The sequence below is a fragment of the Nothobranchius furzeri genome, chromosome 1, assembly GCF_043380555.1.
Source record: "Nothobranchius furzeri strain GRZ-AD chromosome 1, NfurGRZ-RIMD1, whole genome shotgun sequence".
Classification (NCBI taxonomy): domain Eukaryota; kingdom Metazoa; phylum Chordata; class Actinopteri; order Cyprinodontiformes; family Nothobranchiidae; genus Nothobranchius; species Nothobranchius furzeri.
Genome location: NC_091741.1, coordinates 53,629,483 through 53,654,652, shown reverse-complemented (window position 1 = coordinate 53,654,652; position 25,170 = coordinate 53,629,483). Strand labels below are relative to the sequence as shown.

General features: G+C 41.6%; 2 protein-coding genes across 3 annotated transcripts in view; both read left to right on the top strand.

Annotated features, from left to right (window-relative positions):
• Positions 1–19,608, top strand: part of pparaa (peroxisome proliferator-activated receptor alpha a) — a 31,332-nt gene extending 11,724 nt beyond the window's left edge. Inside the window, exons 3-8 of one of the 2 annotated variants that reach the window (XM_054740062.2) lie at positions 977–1,131; positions 4,255–4,393; positions 18,119–18,318; positions 18,414–18,680; positions 18,771–19,014; positions 19,096–19,608. In XM_054740062.2, the coding sequence (XP_054596037.1) occupies positions 977–1,131; positions 4,255–4,393; positions 18,119–18,318; positions 18,414–18,680; positions 18,771–19,014; positions 19,096–19,340 (1,250 nt within the window). In that variant the 3' untranslated portion in view covers positions 19,341–19,608. Of the gene's footprint in view, positions 1–976; positions 1,132–4,254; positions 4,394–18,118; positions 18,319–18,410; positions 18,681–18,770; positions 19,015–19,095 lie in introns of both variants that reach the window. The other variant, XM_054740058.2, reaches the window with a different exon arrangement.
• An 887-nt stretch (positions 19,609–20,495) lies between these two features.
• On the top strand, positions 20,496–24,461 carry cdpf1 (cysteine rich DPF motif domain containing 1). Its single transcript, XM_015957099.3, has 3 exons — positions 20,496–20,682; positions 20,856–20,967; positions 24,026–24,461. Exons 1-3 carry the CDS (start codon positions 20,573–20,575, stop codon positions 24,149–24,151), a joined length of 348 nt encoding a protein of 115 aa, XP_015812585.2. The 5' UTR covers positions 20,496–20,572; the 3' UTR covers positions 24,152–24,461.
• The last annotated feature ends 709 nt before the right edge of the window (positions 24,462–25,170 follow it).

Here is a 25,170-nt window from a genome sequence, read left to right as displayed (position 1 = left end):
ACTGTATTCTGTATGCTTTTTTATGGAAATAGGTTCATGTTTTGAAATTTTCCAAAAGCATGTGTTATATGTCATGTTTTTTCCAGTTGACTCTGATCATTAACACACTATTGCATTGATCACATTAATAGAATTTTTAGTTTTTATGCCGATAAAACTGAATTATTGTACAACTATAACAAATGTCTTAAATGCAAAAATCTTAACAGAAAAGAAACCTAGCGTGTTTTTTGCATTAGTTAAACTGTAACCAGTAATAATCAATGAAGAAAGCATTAACTTCTCATGTGGTAAAGCTAATGTTAGCTTTCAGTTTAACTTGGCATTAAAGAGACTAGAAAATGTAGTCTGCTGAAATGTCATTACATATAACAAAGCTGTGTTATTTTTCTATTTAAATATTAAAGTGTTATTTAACAATAAAGAGCTTGAGTTAAAAATAATAAAAAGGTTAACGCTAAGCTAACTGGCTACTGTTTAAATCTGCCTGCAGATGTAAATGTTTATTATTTTTGATCAGACGCCATTAGACAGTACAGACTTTTTAGTGTAAATCAATAATTTGCTTAAGCGAGACACTTACTGGCATAAAAATAAACTAAACAACCTGAAAGTTAAAACCTAAATAAGGTGAGTGCCATCTAGTGGCTGGTTTCAGCATTTTAAGTCTCGCCTTTTCCCAAGTAAACAACTGGGACATTGTTCTTGATGCCTTGCTTCTATATGTTTTAAGTATAAAAAAAATAATGCATTAATAAACACAATTATCATATGCTGAGAAGTAGGAGGGAGTTTAGGCATCACATCCCAAGTATGTAGAGTTTAATCCAAAATATACAACCTGGCAGCAGCTATAAGCAGGATATCATGAGTCCACTTCACAGTGGAAGGAAGCATAGAGGTCCATACTGTCTACTGTCTAAGAATAGGTCCTCATTAAACCTCTAAATGTTGTTTTCTATACTGTTTATTGTAGACACCTTGACCCCTGCGTCCAGTCCATTATCTGGGGTCTGTGGAGTGGAGCTTGGCCCAAATGAGAACACAAGCATCCTCAACCTTGAGTGCCGAGTTTGCTCAGACAAAGCTTCAGGCTTTCACTACGGGGTTCACGCATGTGAGGGCTGCAAGGTGAGAAATGTATGGCTTTAACGTCAGACTGACATGGTATAAAAGCTAATCTCTTAAGTGTTTCTGCTTGTAGCTAGCCAATTTACGTAAATGGGGAAAAAACATCACGCAAACATTGTACACAAGGACAAATAAGTGTCAGCGCACATAGCAACCAAACCAAACCCGTGCCGTAGAGGTGCCTGGCCTCGAGGTCAGTGGAAAGTTTCTGAGATATGCAGACAGCCGGGTCATGTGAGGTGGATGATGTAACTACCTTTCACCCCCTTCTTTTAAACATGGAGCTGATGCCGGCACAAAGCTGATTACAGTAAATATTGGCAATTCACTCTGCCGCTCTTTGGGTTTTACTGGAGAGCTCCTGTTGGCAGTAATCTAAAGCACACGGACCAGACGGAAGTTTAGCTCAGGAGGGTTGTAAACCTTTACAGTCATTGATGTTTCTTTAGAGTGGAGTTTGAAACCTGAAACCTGTCATGAGATCTGTGTGAGTCAGAGATGGAGAGTTAAATCTGAAACATAGACTCAAATGGTAAATGACTTTTATTTGATTTAGTGCCTCCTATAGTTCAATAACCCCCCAAGGTGCTTCACAACACAGTCGTTCACCCATTCACACACATTCACGCCCTGGTGATGATGAGCTTCTGTGTAGCCACAGCTGCCCTGGTGCACTGAGAGAGGCGAGGCAGCCGAGCACTGGCGCCACCAGTCCCTCCAGCCACCAGGAGGCAATGAGGGTTAAGTGTCTTGCCCAAGGACACAACAGCAGCATTCTCTGCCGGGAGCCGGGATCAATCCTACAACCCTCCGATTACTGGACAGCCCGCTCTGAGCTACTGCTGCCTCGAATCCAGAGTCTTTTTAAAAACATGAGACTTGGACATGTACCTCAAATACTTGGGACTTGTCTTGTAATTTACATAATTCAGACATGACTTATACTTGCCCTCTAAAGACTTGAAACTTGACTTGGATTTTAAGACTTGAGTATTGACTTGTGGCTTGAGTTGGACTCGTTCATCGAAGACTTGGACTTGTCCCTTAAGGACTTGGGACTTGTGTCCTAAAGTTATAAATCTTCAGAGACTTATGGTTTGACTTGTTCATCAGATGTGGACTTGCCTGACAAGGACTCGATACTTGACTTGTGCTCTACTTTTCTTGGACTAGCCTTCTAAGAATTCAGACATGACCTGTACTTAAGATTTGAAGCCTGACTTGATCTTGTGCTATAAAGATTTGGAACATGAGTAGATTTTGCCCCTTAGATACATGTGGCTTGACTTGGACTTGTTCATCGATGACTTGGACTTTGGACTTGACCTGGACTTAGATATGCCCGTTAGAGACTCAAGAATGGGCTAAAACCTGGACCACACTGTCTGTCTTCTGGCTGTCGGAAATAACTACTTCATGTCACCAAATTGCACAATCTCTCGCTCTATTAGGACACACTAACGTCACGTACGTACTCGTCGAAACGCGTACATCACTAAAAGCCGACCGACCCAAGACAACAAAGATGAAAAAAGAAAAAAGTGCAAAAGCAACTCCGAACCTAATTCCAAAACGGAGTGTTCCACATGTACCTGTGTGTAGCTTCCACTGTTGCTAATGTTGCTAATTCTACTCTCCTATCGTGTTCCCGTCACTCCCTGGGTGTATTTTCACAGGTCATTTGCAGACATGAGTCACGGGTTTTCAAGCAGTGTTTGAAGACAGTTGGAATGCTCAAAAACTGTCGCTGAGCCGGTCATGCTGGACGGCCACAGACCTTTAAATCAGTGTCACCTTTACTGTTTTTTGTCCCGATTCTGTTCCCAACGAGGCATTTGTCTAGGATTGCTAAAACAATACAGAGTGTGGTCCGGTCTGTAGACTTGCTCTTTTTGACTTGAGACTTGACCTGGACTCACCACTGAGACTTGTCTTTATCAAACAGGCCATGTCCATCGTGCCACCAGAGCAGCTGTTTGCCTTGGCATGCAGCCTGTAACTGTCATGCTGTTGGGACACGATGACGTGGAACGATGCGTTTGAGGTGTGCTCTGACTGCACTTTGCTCCTAATTTTTCCTGACTTATATTGTGACATCATGGAAGTAATTGTGCACACAGGATGGACTCTGGGTATGATTTTCAGCACCTTTCTTTAAAGAGAAGAGCACTCAACATGAGGAATGTGTGGACTGTGTGTGGTAATGACAGCGTGTGATTCTGTAACCAGAAAACTGTCATTCAAAAAAAACCTCAGTTTGCCACATCATCTTCAATATTCTTCCATTTTCAGTTTTGATTTTTGTTAAATGAAATAGCCGTTTAAGGCTGTGCTTCATCACACAGAAATCTGTTCGTGTTTCTACCAACACAAAATATCTACACCGGCCCACTCACAGATTTCCACATTAAGCACACAAACATCTGTTTTTTTCCATCCTTGTTGTCACGAAATCCATTTTTGGAGACTTGTCATTTAATAAACTGTAAGCTTAACTGTATTCATAAAGGTTTCACTCAGTTCTCCCACAAAACCATCTGTTTCTCTTTAAAACTGACACAAAAACATGATGTGTGACACATCATAACCCTTGACAGCAATGTGCCAAAACTACTCATGAGCATAAACACGGCCAAGTTGTTGTGCAAAATGGTGGCTGGTGTGTTTCACGACCGCACACCTTCAGATATGTTGCGGGATAAGTCATTTTTCCCAGCTGGGGAGTGAGGGTTGAAGAATGTCCTGACTGGTGTTGCGTTGATGTGTTTGGGTGAGAGTTCATCACAGGATCATATGTTTTGCCATATGTGTGACATCTGTTAGTTTGTGTTGGCTCTGCTCCCAGACTTGAGTGTTGAAGGGTTGTAGTTTGTCTCACCCACTCAGGGATCTTCCTCCGAAACATCTTTGGTTTGTAGAAGAACTTCAGTTTTCTTTCACTCTGAGAAGTGAGGATTCCTGTGTACTTCAGTGCATGTGAAAAACTCAGTAATGTCTCTTTCTTTCCCATAACTGATGCTTAATTAATGCTCACACCAGGTGGTTGGTTTAGCTAACCGAGCTGCCAGTTCTGCTAAAGTGTATAACAGAATGAATGAATGAATCTTATGTTTGTTCATCCAGGGTTTCTTTCGGAGAACCATCCGGCTGAAGCTGGAGTACGATAAGTGTGAGCGCAACTGTAAAATTCTGAAGAAGAACCGAAACAAGTGCCAGTTCTGCAGATTCCAGAAATGTCTCTCTGTTGGGATGTCCCATAATGGTAATTACTACTACTACTACTAGTTAACTAGTAAACTACTTACTTACCAATTCCATTATTTGGTTCTTTTCTGAACACAGAGTTGTAGAGATTTGATTTTACCTTCTTTGCTGACAAGTTTCTGCTACATCTACAGGTCCTTCTCAAAAATGATCATATTGTGATGAAGTTCATTATTGTCTGTAATGTACTGATAAACATTAGACTTCCATATATATTAGATTCATTACACACACCCGAAGTAGTTCAAGCCTTTTATTGTTTCTAATACTGATGAGTTTGGCATACAGCTCATGAAAACCCAAAATTCCTATAAAAAAATTAGCATTTCATGAAAAGGTTCTCTAAACGAGCTATTAACCTAATCATCTGAATCAACTAATTAACTCTAAACACCTGCAAAAGATTCCTGAGGCTTTTAAAAACTCCCAGCCTGGTTCATTACTCAAATCCGCAATCATGGGTAAGACTGCCGACCTGACTGCTGTCCAGAAGGCCATCATTGACACCCTCAAGCAAGAGGGTAAGACACAGAAAGAAATTTCTGAACGAATAGGCTGTTCCCAGAGTGCTGTATCAAGGCACCTCAGCGGGAAGTCTGTGGGAAGGAGAAAGCGAGGCAGAAAACGCTGCACAACGAGAAGAGGTGACCGGTAGGGCTGTCACGGTAACCGCAAAAATGAAATATCGCAATATGAAGAAACCCACCGCGCTGCATCATGGGCCACCGCTATTACTGAACTTGATTCAACTCAATGATACATGTTGAGAAGGATGGCTGTATCAAAACGAAACGTTACTTCGCTCCTTTGGGAGCACGTTGGTTTTCAGTACATCAGCTGCTGCGCAGCCAGAGTCCTTGGCCGAGACAGAGCTGCCACCAGCGGCAAAAATAAATAAATAAATAAAAGCTCGGAGACCTCCTGAAGTCCCGGACAAGCACTGCTTCTGCAACCGTCCTGAAGAGTTTGAGCTGAGCTGGAGCTCACTCGCTACCTGCAGGAGGAATGCATCGACCCTAAAGAAACCCCCCTGACATGGTGGAGCAACAACCGGGAGAGACTCCCTTTGCTCGCCAGTCGCACGCAAGTACGTGTGAGTTAGTGCAACGAGCGCACCATCCGAGAGGGTTTTCAGTGTTGCTGGAAATGTTGCCACCCCTCTCAGATCCTCTCTCAAACCGTATATGGTTAACATGCTGGTTTTCCTTGTAGGTAACAAGTACGTGACTGAGCTATAATTCACTGTCATTCGTGTGTGTGAAAGTGAAATGATAGTGCCCCGTGCCCGGTACATGTAATTTTTTATGCTTGATTTTAAACAACTAAACAAAATGGGGACTTGTTTCTTATTTGTTAGATGCTGCAGCCAAATTTGCATTTAAAAGTTTAACCTTCTCCTGAATTTTGTTGTTTTTAAGTTCAGTCGGACTCTGACTGTCGGAGAAACAAACGTTACTGCGATTTGTGTTGTTACTGCCCTTTGATCTGCATTCAGTAAAGTGTTATAAAAGAAGGCACGGCAATTTTTAACCTTTTTTAAATGTGTAAACATTATGTTTAGATAGTACTGCAATAAAAAGAAAATGCTGCAATAATATCGCACACCGCAATATTAAGCCACCCTGAATCACCGCAGGGGGAATTCCTCAATCGCGACAGCCCTAGTGACCGGACCCTGAGGAAGATTGCGGAGAAGGACCGATTCCAGACCTTGGGGGACCTGCATAAGCTGTGGACTGAGCCTGGAGTAGAAACATCCAGAGCCACCGTGTACAGGCGTGTGCAGGAAATGGGCTATAGGTGCCGCATTCCCCAGGTCAAGCCACTTTTGAACCAGAAACAGCGTCAGAAGCGCCTGACCTGGGCTACAGAGAAGTAGCACTGGACTGTTGCTCAGTGGTCCAAAGTACTTTTTTCGGATGAAAGCAAATTTTGCATGTCATTCAGGAATCAAGGTGCCAGAGTCTGGAGGAAGACTGGGCAGAGGGAAATGCCAAAATGCCTGAAGTCCAGTGTCAAGTACCCACAGTCAGTGATGGCCTGGGGTGCCATGTCAGCTGCTGGTGTTGGTCCACTGTGTTTTATCAAGGGCAGGGTCAATGCAGCTAGCTATCAGGAGATTTTGGAGCACTTCATGCTTCCATCTGCTGAAAAGCTTTATGGAGATGAAGATTTCATTTTTCTGCACAACCTGGCACCTGCTCACAGTGCCAAAACCACTGGTAAATGGTTTACTGACCATGGTGTTACTGTGCTCAATTGGCCTGCCAACTCTCCAGACCTGAACCCCATAGAGAATCTGTGAGATATTGTGAAGAGAAAGTTGAGAGACGCAAGATCCAACACTCTGGATGAGCTTAAGGCCGCTATCGAAGCATCCTGGGCCTCCATAACACCTCAGCAGTGCCACAGGCTGATTGCCTCCATGCCACGCCGCATTGAAGCAGTCATTTCTGCAAAAGGATTCCCGACCAAGTATTGAATGCATAAATGAACATAATTATTTGAAGGTTGACGTTTTTGTATTAAAAACACTTTTCTTTTATTGGTTGGATGAAATATACTAATTTTTTTAGATAGGAATTTTGGGTTTTCATGAGCTGTATACCAAAATCATCACTATTAGAAACAATAAAAGGCTTGAACTACTTCAGCTGTGCGTAATGAATCTAATATATATGAATGTCTAATGTTTATCAGTACATTACAGACAATAATGAACTTTATCACAATATGCTAATTTTTTGAGGAGGACCTGTATAGCTTTTTTCAGAGCATCGCAGATGTTGGTGGCGTCACTTCGTCTCAGTTTTTCTGCCAGCTTGCTTACTTTTCAGCAAAGAAGGTAAAAACAAATGTCTGCTACTCTGTGTTCAAAAGCAAACCAAATAATGGGATTGGATAACCGACACAGAACAAATTTGGATACTTTCTTACCATTTAATTTCACATCTGAGGACTTTACCATGAAACTAAGTTTCCTGCATTTGATCAGAGATAAAGATACAGAAGTCTCGGATGGTTCTGACCCAACCCAAACAACAGCAGGTAGTTACTCACTTATTTGCTGTTCTTACTGGAAATGCAGGTTTTCATGCCTGGAACAAACCCAGCTGATATTTATGAATGTAGTCTCAGGGTGAGAAATTTTTTTTTCTATTTATTCTCTATATTGTAACTTTATTTGTTCAATCGATGAACTTTGCGCAGAAAAATTATCAAATGACAAATAAAACTAAAATTTGCAGTTTTGCCTGAGTTAAATCGCCATTTATAAGACAGACCATTACCGTACTATTACTACCAAGTGTGGCGGAACAAATGCCGAAAAATGTGCGCAACGCCATGCTGGCATGGCGCGTTTATAAGACACACCATTGCTGTAATATTACGCTGATTTGACAGCATGGTGTGTCTTGTAAAAAGGGCTACTGAGACTAGAAACCCACAAAACGAGATGGTGCTAAACATCAGTCCAGGTCCAAACGTATTGTTGTCTATGACTTTAAATGGTGGGGGTACGATGACTCTTGTAGTTTGTACTAAAGTTGAAGTGGTAGCAGCCGGCTGTTTCTCCTTCTCTGATATTATAGAGCAGAGAACTTCTCACACCAGTGGTGTTCTGTTGCTGAATATGTGAGTGTGTAATGAATGGAGGACCCAGGGAATTGCAGCAGCCTGATGAGACCGGATGGTTCATAGTTGCTTTTACGTTATTGGTGGAGGTTTTTAGAAAAATGCGAGAGAACCACTTAATGAAATGTTTTTTTTAATCTCCACAATATTTTTATAGCTATACAATGCTGCATGGTGGCGCAGTTGTTAGCACTGTTTCCTCGCAGCAAGAAGGTTGCAGGTTCGAAACTCGGCTGCGGCCTTTCTGCGTGGAGTTGCATGTTCTCCCCATGTAGGCGTGAGTTTCCTCCGAGTACTCCGGTTCCCCCACAGAACACAACGTGACCTATGTGTTAAAAGTTGTACGCCGCTTTGGATAAAACTGTCTGCCAAATAAATAAACATAAACATGTTATAACGTCAAGAGGCATGGAAAAATGCTAGAAGCTCATTTGTCTTCCATATTTGTCATTGTAGCTTTATTAAAATAACATCTTAATTACTGTCACAGTACCTGTTGTCTCTTAGTGTAGTTTTGGGTTTTAAGTCCGAGTAAGGTAAGAAAGCACCTTATTTGGTAGTGAACTCATCTGGCCAACTAACCAGTAAACAGAAACGGGAGGTTTAATAAAAACATAAAATTTAATCCAAATATTTAAAACAATACTTTAAAAATATACATTTTCTCCATGTGATTGACCAAGATCGGTGATTTTTATTTTTTGGTAGGTTATAAAGATTCATCTTGTTTTTAACTTTTACAATTTATGTTATGTTTTTTCCCCATAATGCTAATGGTAGCAAGCTGATCACAGACTTAATTATTAAACTGTAATGGCCAGTGTGACATTTTGGAAGCAGCAGATCCTAACGATCCTAAAGTAATTTAAACTTAACATTAGCTTGCATTACCTACAGTTAGTATGCCATAAAGGCCTTTTATAAAACCTCTGAATTCACTTAAAATGTGTTTTTTGTCATTCGTACACAATCCTGCTGACAATATTTCTGTCATGAGCTCTAAGATCCTCCTGTGTGTGTGATTTAGTTCCAGCTCAACATGCTTTAAACTGTGTGTGTATTTATATATCGCTCTGCTGGAGCAGGCCCGACATTTAGAAGGTCCGAACACATAAAGCAACATCTGGCCTGTTCAAGGGTCATTGGGTTTGTTAAACCGGCCTCCTGCTGCAGGCAGAGCAAGATAAGTAATATAGAACAGACTTTCTCTGCAGCCAGAATCACCAAAATTACAGGAAATCAAGACTTGAAATATTTTCATGAATCTGCATCATTAATGAGTTTCACTTTCTGAAACGAGTGACAAAAACAATCCTTTTCATAACATTCAGATTTGTTGAGATGTAAATGTTTACCGAGTTAGACACGTTTGTTGGTATCTTTGTCAAAATAAAGGAACAAAACAAAAATAAATCAGTGATGTCTCCGTAATCTTTAGATCGTTCAACAGGATTAGGTTTGAGGCTTATGAACAGCATTTAAGAATGTTTCAGTGTTTTTCTCATTTTTGATGTTCGGGTCATTATCCTGTTGGAGGTCCCATGACCAAGCTTTCTCACTCAGGGCAGTATGTTACCCTCCAGGATGCCTTAGGACTTTATTGGACCCTTGCACAGATTTCAGGTTCCTGGTGCAACATGCAACAAAGCAGCCCCAGAGCAGAACCGATCCTCCGTGTTTTACAGTAGATACAGAGTTATTTTCTTTGAAAGACTACTTTTACATGGAGCTGATGTGCTTTGGGAAACGATCCAGTGTGTCTTATTTCAGGGGACATTCTCCCACAAGCTTGAATTTTGGTGAATTGCAGCCCTATTTTGTATTTTTTCTTTCAGTAGTGGTGTTGTTTTTGGTCTTCTTCCATTGAATTCATTGTGGTTCTAAACGTGACATGTGAGGTTCAGAAAATTACACACTTTTTTTTCTTGGAGTTCATCTTGAATGACTCTGGTTGATTTTCGTTTTTTTTTTTTTGTTCCATCCATGCATTCTATCTGACCCACATGGGGTTGGATTTCCTATTGCATACACACCTTAGGAGGTTGTCTACAGTCCCACAAACCTAAACTTTCTGACGCTGACTGTGGTCACAGGAACAAGGATCTGCATGTAGATGTCCTTAAAGCTTTAAGCGTTGGTGTCTATAAGGTTCTCTCTGCGCTCCGCAGACAGCTGCCTTTGGTCTATGTTCAGTATAGTACAAACCACAATACCAAACTACCCAGCAGTATGTTTGTTTCCTCTAAAGAAGAATTAGGTAGTTTTGGCTTGATTTTAGCACCCCCTAGTGTCAGTTTGTAGAACCAAAAGCAATACCTTGCTGTGCATTCATCTTTTTAACACCTTAATCTAACAGCTGAAACATCTCCCCAGCCTTCCTTAGTGTCTACAGGAGTGATTCGTCACTAAAGGAGTAGGAGTCTGACTCATTAATACAGGGAGTGCAGAATTATTAGGCAAGTTGTATTTTTGAGGAATAATTTTATTATTGAACAACAACCATGTTCTCAATGAACCCAAAAAAAACTCATTAATATCAAAGCTGAATGTTTTTGGAAGTAGTTTTTAGTTTGTTTTTAGTTTTAGCTATTTTAGGGGGATATCTGTGTGTGCAGGTGACTATTACTGTGCATAATTATTAGGCAACTTAACAAAAAACAAATATATACCCATTTCAATTATTTATTTTTACCATTGAAACCAATATAACATCTCCACATTCCCAAATATACATTTCTGACATTCAAAAACAATACAAAAACAAATCAGCGACCAACATAGCCACCTTTCTTTGCAAGGACACTCAAAAGCCTGCCATCCATGGATTCTGTCAGTGTTTTGATCTGTTCACCATCAACATTGCGTGCAGCAGCAACCACAGCCTCCCAGACACTGTTCAGAGAGGTGTACTGTTTTCCCTCCTTGTAAATCTCACATTTGATGATGGACCACAGGTTCTCAATGGGGTTCAGATCAGGTGAACAAGGAGGCCATGTCAATTAGTTTTTCTTCTTCCATACCCTTTCTTGCCAGCCACGCTGTGGGGTACTTGGACGTGTGTGATGGAGCATTGTCCTGCATGAAAATCATGTTTTTCTTGAAGGATGCAGACTTCTTCCTGTACCACTGCTTGAAGAAGGTGTCTTCCAGAAACTGGCAGTAGGACTGGGAGTTGAGCTTGACTCCATCCTCAACCCGAAAAGGCCCCACAAGCTCATCTTTGATGATACCAGCCCAAACCAGTACTCCACCTCCACCTTGCTGGCTAGACTGGAACTCTCTGCCCTTTACCAATCCAGCCACGGGCCCATCCATCTGGCCCATCAAGACTCACTCTCATTTCATCAGTCCATAAAACCTTAGAAAAATCAGTCTTGAGATATTTCTTGGCCCAGTCTTGACGTTTCAGCTTGTGTGTCTTGTTCAGTGGTGGTTGTCTTTCAGCCTTTCTTACCTTGGCCATGTCTCTGAGTATTGCACACCTTGTGCTTTTGGGCACTCCAGTGATGTTGCAGCTCTGAAATATGGCCAAACTGGTGGCAAGTGGCATCTTGGCAGCCGCACGCTTGACTTTTCTCAGTTCATGGGCAGTTATTTTGCGCCTTGGTTTTCCCACAAGCTTCTTGCGACCCTGTTGACTGTTTTGAATGAAACGCTTGATTGTTCGATGATCACGCTTCAGAAGCTTTGCAATTTTAAGACTGCTGCATCCCTCTGCAAGATATCTCACTATTTTTGACTTTTCTGAGCCTGTCAAGTCCTTCTTTTGACCCATTTTGCCAAAGGAAAGGAAGTTGCCTAACAATTATGCACACCTGATATAGGGTGTTGATGTCATTAGACCACACCCCTTCACATTACAGAGATGCACATCACCTAATATGCTTAATTGGTAGTAGGCTTTCGAGCCTATACAGCTTGGAGTAAGACAACGTGCATGAAGAGGATGATGTGGACAAAATACTCATTTGCCTAATAATTCTGCACTCCCTGTATTCATGATATACAAACATATTACCTCTGATTGGCTAACAACAATACAACTCTTCCACTGCCTACATTCGCTCTACTTTCTTGGGTAAAAAATGCAACATTGATGTATTTTTGCTACAGATAAAAAGCCTGAACATGTTAAAGCATGTTGAGTAGAGTTGATATTGCTAGTGGATAACTTCTACTTGCAGAGACACACTCTGCTCTCTTTTTCCCGCGGTCGCAAACCAAGATGGGCAACGCCATGAATGCTAATTTTCCCAGAGACGTAGAAGCAACTGGCTTTTTCTGACTGTCATTTTCCTGTCTGATTTCCTTTCTGTGGTTAATGCAGGCAATGGGGGTTTAAGAATTTTTTTCACATTCAGCCTACATGTGCAACTCAGTTTGACCGATTGTATTTCAGGTATTGCCAGGTTTATCAGTGATCGACACCTTTAAAGATCTTGTTTGGAGAATGACAGTGTAATCATTTTTTTGCTGTGTTTTCGACTTGCTTTGAACTAATGTCACTGACATTGTTCTGACTCCTAAGGCAAAAATTAATTTCTAAGAAAGTGAAGAAAAATCCTCATATTTAGACATTTTTCTTATTTTTAGTTTATATAGAAAATAAATAATTCTTTAGATAACATGGTAAATGTTCTAACCCTAACCCTAGAAATCTTAAAACTTAAAATTTGATAAAACAGTTTTTTTGCTTCTTTGGTACGTTCTTGCTGTGTCTAATTTCTAATTCCATTTTTGGTTTATTGTATTTTATTTTATTTTATTATTTTTTAAAACAGAAAAGGTTTCTTTTTACCTTGCTTGCTGACAGTTTCAATCACGGCTGCAAACTTCGTCAGAGCTGATGCTGATGGTGGTGTCATTTCCTACTCGTTATCAGCCACCCTGTGCGGGTTTTTCATGGAAGACCTAGAACAAAAAGCCATAGCCTCTGCCCCCCCAAACTGCAAAATAAATTTATGGAAACACTACGTAGATGACATACTGGAAATCACACCAAAAGGACAAACAGAAACACAAACACAACACTTGAATAACATTGACGACACAGGTAACAAAGTTCACATATGAGTCGGAAACAGAAGGCAGTATAGCATTTATGGACATGAAAATAACCAGACAGACCGACGGGACCCTAAACATAAACACATATAGAAAACCAACACACACAGACCAATATTTATTATGGACATCAGAACACCCCACCATACACAAAATGTCAGTGATCTGATTTTGTCCCCCACGAATTAGCTTGAAAACGCTTCAGAAGACCAAAGACGGAGGAGGACTGGATCTACCCATCTTTTATTATTATTTCTTAGCCAACAGGCTGCAATATATACCAAGATGGTTGCAAGATAACCCACTAGATGAGTCCTGGTTAGATATAGAACCGACACTTTGCAATACGATAGAGCTTTCAGACTTACCATTTATTAGCTCAAGCATAAGAAAACATGAAGGCTTCAAAAGTATTAGTATCAACACCTCTCTGACAGCATGGTGGGAGTATCTAAAAATGACTGAGTCTTCACTAGTACCATGCAGACGCACACCTATCTGGAATAATCTTGATATTTTGCAAAATAATAAAATGATGAAACTTCCGGACTGGAAAAATAAAGGAATCCTATAGGAAGGATTGGACTTCATCCCATTTAATAGAATAGTCTCCCAATTTGGAATAGATAAGAATAGCTTTTTAGAATACCACCAAATTAAATCTGAAGTCAAACAAAAATTTTAGCTCAATAAAATAGAATTACAAACACCACCAAGGGTATTAGACTTCTATAATCTCAAACCCCCCAAACTACTGTCTAAAGTATATAAGACACTGTCCAAAATAGACGATAGAATAGCAATCCCTATTGAAAAATGGGAGGTGGATCTATCAGTCAGCTTTGACCAGAACTTCTGGTCCCAAACTTGTTTAAAAACTTTTCAAATGATCAGACACTCCAATTTACAATTAATTCAGTACAAAATTCTACACAGAGTACACTATACAGGTCACCGGATGTTCAAGATGGGGTTTGTGTCATCTGACACCTGTACACACTGCACAAACAACATTCCTGACAATTACATTCACACACTGTGGTCCTGTCCACTTGTCCAGGAATTCTGGTGTAGAGTATGTGAAGACCTGTCAAAGTGTCTGAAATGTCATATCCCAACCTCCCCCTCTCTTTGTTTACTGGGAAAACTGGACGATGTCCTGATTGAAACATCTTTGGCTCACGTGGTTCTGACTGCCATATGCATCGCTAAGAAAACTGTCCTCTTGAATTGGAAAAATAGAGATACTCTTTGCATCAACCAGTATAGAATCTTTTGTTAGATCATATTACACTTGATATAGCCTCTGCTTCCACTTCAAATCAATCTCTCTGGGCTCCTTTGATCGGTTCCATCACATAGCGATGACGGGGGACCATTGATATTGTCCTGCGGGATGATGTGGGTGAGGGGGTGGAGGGTCTGAGTTTGGAGTATCTAGACGTTCCTTGGAGGTGGGTTCAATGGGGGTGTCTGGGACTGGAGGGCCGTTGCCCCCCTCTGGAGGTGCTTGGGTTGCCTCGGGGGTTGGACTACTGGCAGTTGTGAGTGGGGCCCCTTGGAGGACTTGGCGGTGGCCATGGGTTACCGCCCGGCGACTGCATTGCCCCTGGGCGGCTCTGGGTGGGAGCCTGGGGGCCCCGTGGGGGATCTGGGTGGGTCCTTGGGGGTCGGGTCCTGAAATGTATGCTGCCAGGGAGAAGGCAGGAACATGCAGCAGTGCCTGACTCGGGTTCAGGGGCCTCGGGTAGACCTTGGCTCCTCTGCTGTCCCATCACAGGGGAGGGGGGAAGTCCAGGAGGGGAGGGCCCAACCTTACCTGGATGTCCTATGTCTTTTATAGTCCGGAAGTTGTGCAAATGCAGGGATGGGCGTAGATATTCTGCTGGGGTGGGGCTGGGTTGGTGCCCTCGGACTCTGTGAGGCTCTGTGATGCTGCTGCTTTGGGCCCTGGCAGGATGGGCTGGGGTCTCCATGCCCTGGGTGGCATTTTGACAACAGAGGTGCCTATTGGGGCCAGTGGGGGAGCTGGCTCCCTGGAGGGCTAAGCCCAACCAGCCATTCCTCCCCATCCCCACACATTTCTCTTCTCCTGCTCCCTAACATCATCACACAAACATGCACATAGGACCTTGTGGGGTGAACAAGTCAGGGAGTGTGGGTATGGACCCCATTTCCGCATTCCTGTGGCAACCTGCCCCCCAGTTTTATCTGCACCTTAAACACTTCCACCAACGACATTCCATGCAAACACACACTTAGGGCCTTGGGAGTGAGCACATCCAACGGCATTTGGCAGGGGGATTTCTCAGCCTCATCCCAAGTGCCGGTGCCCACTTCCAATTTTAAACTGCACTTAGACACTGAGGGCTGTGGGCGCAAGTGGTGTGGTGTGGTGGCATCAGCTGGCATAGGCCAGACGATGCCTGCACTGCCCGCTCACCACCCCTCATCAACACTCACTAGCACCATATTGGAGCAGACGGAGGGAGACTAGGGGTCTTAGCACACCTCTGTTGTCGCTTGGCTTCCTGGGGCTGGAGGCTAGGAGGGAGATCCGGCCGTCCGGTTGGGGTCTGGGGTGGTGGATTGCTGTGCTCAGCGTTGGGCGGGGGAGCCTGCTCATCAGCACCCCAGCAGAAAGGGTCGAACTCTTGGAACCGGTGATGGTTGTACCCCATGTGCAGCAGTACCGGGACCAGAGTGAGTAGGGTGTGTATGGGGAGCATGAGTGGGTGTCCGGCGTGCATTTTTGTAAGTCTTTGGTTGTATGTATGTGTGAGCATGAGGGAGGGAGTGTGTGACTGTGTTTGTGTATAACTGTATGTGTCAGGTGGGGCCTTTGACTCCTCCCTTCTCCTGAGACTTCTTTTGATGATATAGATCTTCGTCTCCCCTCTCCCTGCCACACCTGGTGTGAAGTGTGGTGCCTTGGTCTGCCTGGGTCGTGGCTCTCTGGTCAGGGAGTTTAAGATTTTTGGCATCTGCCTGACCAATCCCGGTGGCTGCCTGGTGGGGTCTGGGTCCCTGGGCTCTGCTGGGTCCCCGGCGGGGGTGATCGCCCCTGGGTCCCGGGTCATTGGGTCCCGGGCTCGGCCGGCTAGGGGGTGGGAGGCTGCGGGCGGACCTGTGGGCTTGCCGCCGATATCTCCCGGGACTCTGCCGGCTGCTGGTTGTGGCCCCCCGGGGCGATCCTCTGCGCCTCTCGAGGGGAGCGGGGGCTTTTTTGGTTGCAGTCTCCCTGGAGTTCCTGTGCTCTGGGGTAACTCCTGGATCTCTGGGACTTGGAGCTCCCTCTGTCTCCTGCACATCTTTAGGGGGCAGATCTGTGGCCCCTCACACTCTATTGGACGCTCCTATAGAGAAACCTTACATAAACAAGCGCGTGTACACACAGGTGCTCACAATGTTTTCTCATAAGTATGGACTTGGGCACATTCAACACAGGTCTTAAGGCTATGGTGGGCACTTAGTGCACTGTGATTTATTATCGTGTGATTGTTCAGTTAAACAATGTTGACTATATTTCTTCATCAAGTTGACGCAGTTATAGCTTGATCTTGTTGTATTGTTGTTGTGTCTCATTTTTTTTTTGTTTTTTGTTTTTGTTTTGTTTTTTCTTCTCTTTCTGCAGGTTAGGGTCAGCAGATTCTCTTCCTTTCTTTTTCACCTCTGTCTCCGTGTCTGGTCGGAATTAAAAAGCATTCAAAAACAATAACAATAAAGTTTTAAGTATCAGGCGTGACATTAAAAGCAGACGCTTTGATGCTCCACCTGAGAGTAAATCCATAAGGCTTGTCACCAGCATTCAGACATCAATTCTGTTTGCTTCACAGCCAGACAGGACACGGTAAAATAAATAAATAAATAAAAATGTCAGTAATCAGAACATTATATCACCGAGCAAACGTGATAACAAAAGAAAGAGACCGTAAACAAGAGGACAAACTCATACAACACGCTTTAAAGACCTGTGGATACCCGACATGGGCCATAAACAAAGGAAAGCTACAAACAACAACAGAAAGAAAAGAACAACCTAAGCATAGAACCAGAAACCCAGAAAGACAAGAACAAAAACCAGTGACAACCTTACCATCAAAGGCATAACAGAAACAATAACGGCAACAATGAAAAAACACAACATAAACACACCAACAAAACCATACACAACAGTTAGAAACAGACTAGGACACCCAAAAGACAAGATGCCAGCAGGACATAAGTGTGGAGTCGTTTACGAAATCCCATGCAAAGTCTGCAATAAAACATACATAGGAGAAATCGGACGCCAACTCAACACACGAACAATAGATCATAGAAAGGAGTGCGAGAAAGAGGCAAGTCGAAAACACACAAGAGCAGCGAAACAAGAAGCAGAAAGCACAATAAAGAAGTCAGTCGTAACAGACTGCACAAGAGAAAACCATATAATGGACTGGGACAACATGAGGATCATAAACACCGAACAACAGAAATACAAAATATGGATAAAGGAACCTATAGAGATAATGAGACGTGGATGTGGGACCATGAACAGAGATGATGGGGTTTACACATTGGATCGTGCATGGGATTGCGTCATCGACAACGTCCTCTGCTGCCCACGGATAAATGGAGTAGGAAGTGACGCCACCATCAGTGTCAGCTCTGAGGAAGTTTGCAGTCGCAAACAAAACTGTCAGCAAGCAAAAGAAACCTTTTCTGTGTTTTAAAAAAAGAACCAAAAATGGCATTTTTTTGCTTGTTTTAAATTTTCTAGCCAAGCAAATTTTGCTAACCCTACTGAAAGATTTTTTTACTCAAAATGAGGAAATTTGGATCCAATTTAAGAACATTTACCTTATTTTAAGTCATTTGTTTTTCTAGAGAATTTTTTTTCTTTATAGACAAAAAGAAAGATAAAATGTCAAAAATTTTTTTTGCATTTTTTACTTTCTTAGAATTTTTTTTTCAGTAGTGTTTTTGTGAATTAAACTAATCTCTGCCACTGGATTCTAACGGTGAGTGTTTTATGTATCAGCCATCCGGTTTGGTCGGATGCCCCATGCAGAGAAGCTGAAGCTCAAAGAAGAGAGTAAAGTGGTGGAGAAGGGAGTGGACAGCCCTGTGGAGCCTGATCACAAGGTCCTTGTCAAGCAGATCCATGAAGCCTACGTCAAGAACTTCCACATGAGCAAGGCGCAAGCACGTCTCATACTAACTGGGAAAACCAGCAATCCGGTACAAAGAAACACAATAAAATTCAATTCTGACATTATTTATTCAAAGTCTCCACCCTGACTTATCGTGTTGGTGTTCTCCATCTCTACCAGCAGCCTTTTGTCATTCACGACATGGAGACATTCCAGCTGGCTGAGAGGACGTTGGCAGTCCACATGGTTAAGGGTGAGTGTTTGGACCCTGAGAGGGACCTTCAAGCTGGACTGGTGATTTCCCCTTTGGTCTGTGAGGAGCTCCAGCAGAGGAAGGCTGAAGCCAGACTCTTCCACTGCTGCCAGAGTACATCAGTGGAGACGGTCACGGAGCTGACGGAGTTCGCCAAAGCTGTTCCAGGCTTCCAGAGTTTAGACTTGAATGATCAGGTAGTATTACTGTAGTTGCAGTGTCCTGTCCACCCTTTCACAGGTGGTAAATGATTTATTTTCTACTGTGTCCTTGTTCTTTATCCTAAGGTGACTCTCCTAAAATATGCTGTTTATGAAGTCCTTTTCACCCTTCTGGCGTCATGTATGAACAAAGATGGCCTCCTTGTGGCACGTGGTGGAGGATTCATCACCCGTGAGTTCCTCAAAAGCCTCCGGCGCCCGTTGAGCGACATGATGGAACCGAAATTCCAGTTTGCAACAAGGTTCAACTCATTAGACCTGGACGATAGTGATCTGGCCATTTTTGTGGCTGCTATTATCTGCTGTGGAGGTAACATACATTTTTATATGATCTAAAAGAATAAAAAGAGATTACATATTGATTTTAAAGGAGCTGATTTCTCTTCCTTAGACCGTCCAGGGTTGGTGGATGTGCCCAAGGTGGAGAAGCTTCAGGAGAACATTGTCCAAGCACTGCGATGCCACCTGCTGGCCAACCACCCAGATGACACCTTCCTCTTCCCCAGACTCCTGCAGAAACTGGCTGACCTCCGTGAGTTGGTCACAGAGCATGCGCAGTTGGTTCAGGAAATCAAGACGACAGAGGACACGTCGCTGCACCCACTCTTGCAAGAAATATACAAAGACATGTACTGACAAACTGGAGCTAACGTCTAGTTTAGGGTGAAAGGCAGCTCATGTTGCTCTTGTTGAGATGTTTTATTAAATGTGCCACTCTCTGCCAACAGCAGTCATAAACGCCATATTTGAAAAAAATATGTGCACATGCATGCTAATAATCTAAAATGACAGATGTATGCACTGAATGTTCTTTAAACTCATGAGCGCATCGTTGGATGTGATAAAAATTCTTCTGCGTTTTGTTGTATCAGGTTATTCAGATGATCAAATCTTTTATCATTTTCAGGCCAGAATTTTATGAAAGACCTGAATCTGTGCCATAAATTAGAATTTCTTGTTATGAATTTTGTGTAGAAAAAATATTGCCTGAATTTATTTTAATCCTATATTATATTTGAAAGCCATTGCATAATTTTTACCTTTCCTTAATGTTTTTTGCTTTTTTATACTGTTATCACTGGCCAGTATTAAATGTCAGAGATGCGTTAAACTTTTGTTTGTAGATTTAACAAGCAGTTGAAGAGCAATGAAAGGGATTTGTGAATCTCACAATGTGACACAACCAAAGGAGGATTTTGAAGCTAAATTGTCTGTGTTTTGATTATAAAACAGAAATTCATATCATTATAAATACTGTATATATATTTATATTGTGTATAATACAACACAGTATATTTACAGTTGTTTTCAGTGAAATAAATAATATGAATAGCCAAGTTAATATATATTAGTTTGATCTGCAGTGCTGTGATTTACCTACAAAATGAGGATAGTTATTTTAATTTGTTTAACTGGATTGTATATTAAAACTATTTGAAGCTTTGTCTATTTTGTTTTATTAAAACAGTCAAATTGGCTGTCATTACATCATTTGAAAAAGCGTATTCATTAAGATATTTCGGTTATGAGAAAGAACAGCTTTAACGTATAAAATAATTGTAAGCAATAAATACAGGCATGTGTCAGAAGTACTTTTTGTAAGTAGGTGCCGTATTATTTGTTCTGGTTTCAAATCTGTATACATTTGGCCTCTGGTTAGAAAACATTTTCCCAAGTCTCTGCATGTAGTTTTAAGAAACATTAAGCCTGTTTTTCTTCCCTCATTTCTACCAAATAAATTTTTACGGAAAAATAATCACTTACAAAATCCAGTTGATGTTGTTGTACCCCTCCAGTCCAGCTGGTGGCACTAATTACTCACGAAATAAGATGACCTGTGTGAAATCAGGAACAAACTACTGTGAACGATGGATGAAGCGATTGAAACACCTCAAAAAACGTTTACATGCCAACTGTGTGGGTTGAGCTCCCCATTTACTTACTACGGCCAGAAACCCCCCAACACCAGAGCCATTGTGTAAGTTAAAATAAAGCAACGAGTCATTTTCTAGCTATGCTAATGCTAATGTGTTTGAATGGAACAGAAGCTAGCCAGTGCCTAATCATGTTTTTACAACTCCTTTTGTTGCTGTAAATATGGCCAAATAGGCTCATAATTTACCCAGAATGTGGTTTTCGTTTGTCTGTTAGGTTGCTAGAAGAATGTTTTGTGACTAAAGATCCCTTCAGTCCGGAGAAGGACAAGTTTCTGGTGTTGGGTTCGACTTGCAGCCTGTGCAGCTTGTGCGTCTGTGTCAGTTCGGTAAGCTGCTAGCCAGGCTGGTACTGGAGGACACAAGCTACATTTTGTTAAAATATTCATAAAATACAATATTAAAAACTCATACTAGAACTTTCCGACAGTTTTTACTATTTTGCTTAAACAACGGCATGTAGCCACTTTTATTTTGTTTCATACAAATAATAAAAAGGTGCACCTAGCTTAGTTCACTCCATCCTCCAAACCAGCAGATACTAAATGCACTCGTAAATATTCAGCATCTGTAACATTGTGTTTACATTTGCTTTAAATTTTATAAACTTTAATATGTTTTTAGGTAGAATTTTTAACAAAATGTTTTTAACGAAAGATGAATAAAAAAATCAATTTATGATCAGACCAGCCAACCTTCAGCATGTATTTTATTCACACATACGCACACATATGTATATGTATGTCGACATATATATATGTGTATATATATGTATATACATACACACATATAATGTATGTATGTATGTATAACCAAGTATAAGTATGATTGACTTAGTTGGTGATCCACTGATCTGGGACTCTAAAATCCAATTTTGTTTTTGGTCACTGAACTTAGCTATAGCATAGTCAGTGTGAGATTTCCCATGTGGAAGTTTATTTTTTTACTCCCAGCATCATAATATTCAAGCTATAAAGATTATTTTATTCTGTTAACTAATTCTTTGAGGTAAACTGGAATTATATTTAATCTATGTCAGCGGATTAGAGAACTGGCTGAAATGAGTTGTAGCACAATAACATAACAATTAAATCATAATTTGAGTTCATATGAACTTTTCAATTGTGCGTAAATTATCACCAATTCAATAAGCTGGAAAATCTTGAAAACTTCTTGAAAGAGCTTGAATTTGGTTTTAGTGGAAATGTAAGAACCCTGAATATTCACCTGTTAAATAAATTTAAAAAAATCAAACCTGAAGATTTACTTTAATGCGTACATGTAAAGCCAATATTTGACTACATTAATGGCATGATTTTGATTAAAGAGAAAGTCACCCCCAAATCAACTTTTTTTTGCCGATAAACTAATATAAATAAGCTGTTGACACGTGTAGTCAATTATTTGGCACTATTGTCTTTGTTACAATTTCAATATTCTGCCTAAAACTGTCAGTATTGCACCCTATTTGGATAAAAACTCTGCACTGCATTTAAATTTAAATCTGTCATCGCTACTGGGTAAGAGGTACACTATGACATCAGCTGGTACCATATGATGTGTGTGTGTGTGTGTGTGTGTGTGTGTGTGTGTGTGTGTGTGTGTGTGTGTGTGTGTGTGGCCTTGTTTGAGATGAGCAGCACCTCGCCTGGAAGAGACGAGAGCAGACGGAAGCAGCAGGGGAATGGCTGAATGCCGGCATTTTAAGTCTCCTACGTGTAGCTTGCGGGTGACGATGGATGAAGATATTGCGTTAGCGTTCATACTTGTTTAATTTTAAATTTTGATTCTGGTGCCTGTTAGCAACTGAAACACATCCTCACATACGTGTGGATATCATATATTGTAGACATGTGCATATGAAGATATGACTGTAATAATAACTAAAGTTTGTCAGCGGTAGAGTTTTGGTGTGCTTATAGGAAATGTGACGAGAGAAAACTCTTTGATACAAACACATTTCTCTTTACGGCCTATATAGTTTTCAACATCAATGTAACATGAGTTACAGAATACATATGACCAACTAACATTTCGCATTCTACCACCGGATTTTGGATCAAAATGTGAACCAATCAGATCTTAGATCAGGTGAGAGCCAGACATTTCCCATCATCCCCTAGGTTTTGCAGCCGGTGGAGAGCAAGTGCAGCGCCTTGCTCCAAAATCTGCGGCTGCCTTGATCTCACGAGGATATCGTTGCCTACGCAGGCATGGCATCAGAGCAAGTCGGTGCTAAGTCGGACACAAATCTAACCGGCATTCACTGCGCGCTGATCACCGATGATCTAATCTGCGCAGAACTGGCTCATCTCGAACACGGCTTTTCGGTCTGCCAGGCAACAGCATTTATTGTGTTTTTCAAACGGGAAGTGGGAGTGGCGTAAGCCTCTGGCAGGGGGTGACTTGCTGTTTAAAAAGCGGGCAGAGCCACTAACAAATACACACACACACACACACACACACACACACACAAAGACTCACGACAACATCATAACGTATTAGCTAACATCATAGCGTACCTCTTAGCCAATAGCTGTGGCAAATGCAGTGCAGAGTTTTTACCAGAAGATGGCACAACACACAGTTTTAGGCAGAATATTTAAATTTTAACTAGGAAGCACAAAAGTGCCAAATTATTGACTACATGTGTCAACAGCAAGATTAAAGAGCAAGTCACCCCCTACCAGAGTCTAACTCCACTCTCACTTCATGTTTAAAAAATGCAACAAATGCTGTTGCCTTGCAGACCGAGAGGGCGGAGCCGCTATCAAATACACACACACACAGTCTCACCACAGCATTGTGACATCATAATGTACCAGTTTACATCATAGCATACCTCTTAGCCAATAGCGGTGGCAGATTTAAATTCAAATGCAGTGCAGAGTTTTTACCTGACAACGGCACAACACTGACAGTATTAGGCAGAAAATTAAAATTTTAACTAAAATGCACTGAAGTGCAAAACTATTGACTACACGTGTCTGCAGCACGATTAGACACTCGTTTATTTAGTTCATCAGGGGAAAAAAGTTGATTTGGGGGTGACTTGCTCTTTAAACACTCATGCATTTATTTTATCAGCAAAAGAAAGTTGATTGGGGTGACTTGCTCTTTAAGTAATATATCTGTTTTTTGTCATTAAACTGTTTTTGCACAGAAATCTAAATGTGAATGTTTATTTTTGAAAAGCTGTTTCTTTTTCTCCTGAGTGTGCCACCCTGATGTTTTCTCTGTAAAATTTCCACCCTGTAGTATGTGAGCACTTGCCTACCTCAGCATCTTGTAATCTGTTGATATTTTCTGGTAAATAACTGGAAAAGTCTTTGATTGTTTTGAAAATCGGACCACTACAGAAGTTTTCTGTTGTTGTTGTCTTACCAGGACTGCAGTCTCTTCTACACCAAGAGGTTCTGCATGCAGTGTGTGAACAAGCACTTGGACCAGTTCCCCCAGCAGATTCAGGCCGAGCTGACGAAGAAGCAGAGTTCAAAGGCTGCTGTCTCGTGACACTTGAGGTCCATAACACCCTCACGGGACTGCCGTGAAATTCATGCTTTGAGTCATAAATCAAGTGGAACTGTCAACGTGAATCGTCCAAAACAATATCGGTGTAAAACCAATAATCTTAATTTAAGAATCAACACACTCAATAGAGATGCTTTTGAATGCCAAAGTGGACCATTTTGGTATCTCGTCGAGTGTTTTTATCCATGGAATATTTTATTGAAAGAAGCAGCAAAGCTGAAAGGACCTACTTCTAACTGTTGTTTATTTACTTGATTAAACATTGACCGCATTTGCCAGGCTTTAAGATGAACTACTCGGCGTTGTGTGTTTTTAGCCTGATCCAGGAACAAACACAGATGTGTGTAGTTACTGTGTGACCACACATTCACAATGCTCACCTACACAAACTTTCAAACTTAAATGGTCAAAGTAAAGCTACACAGGCAGGAGAATGATGAACTTTTCTAGTTAAACCTTGTGGATTTTTGAATGAGGATGAGGGTCTTAAACCCTTCACTGGAACTTTCCGTAAAGCTGAAACTTTTTTCAACGTTATTTGTGGAAATAACCAAGAAAACAGACGATTTAAGGCTTGTGTTCAGACTTTTGTCTCTCCTGGGCTGGGATTTGTCTCTAAAAACGGGATTTGGTAGCAGTTATGCACACGGGTGTTCTCTTGCCTCATTTCTTATTTTCCTGTCTAATCAAAATCCGCTTTTGGTTCAAGGATTGGGCCGTACAAGGCCGCGCGCAGTTTACAGCAGCATAAACACATTATGGATTAAGTGTTATCCCAACCCGATAACATCTACATAACAGATGGCCTGGCTGCATTTATCACAAGATGTTTTGAGGACTGTGCTAGGGTTAATTGAAACAGCATGGCCTGAAAGGCAGGCCTGCTCATTTTACTGGTAAATGCTGCAGAGGAATCCAGATGACACTCACAGAAGGGGGGTTAGACCCCCTGGGATTGTACAGTTTTATGCACATTTGTTGAATTCTTTGGAATACCTCGG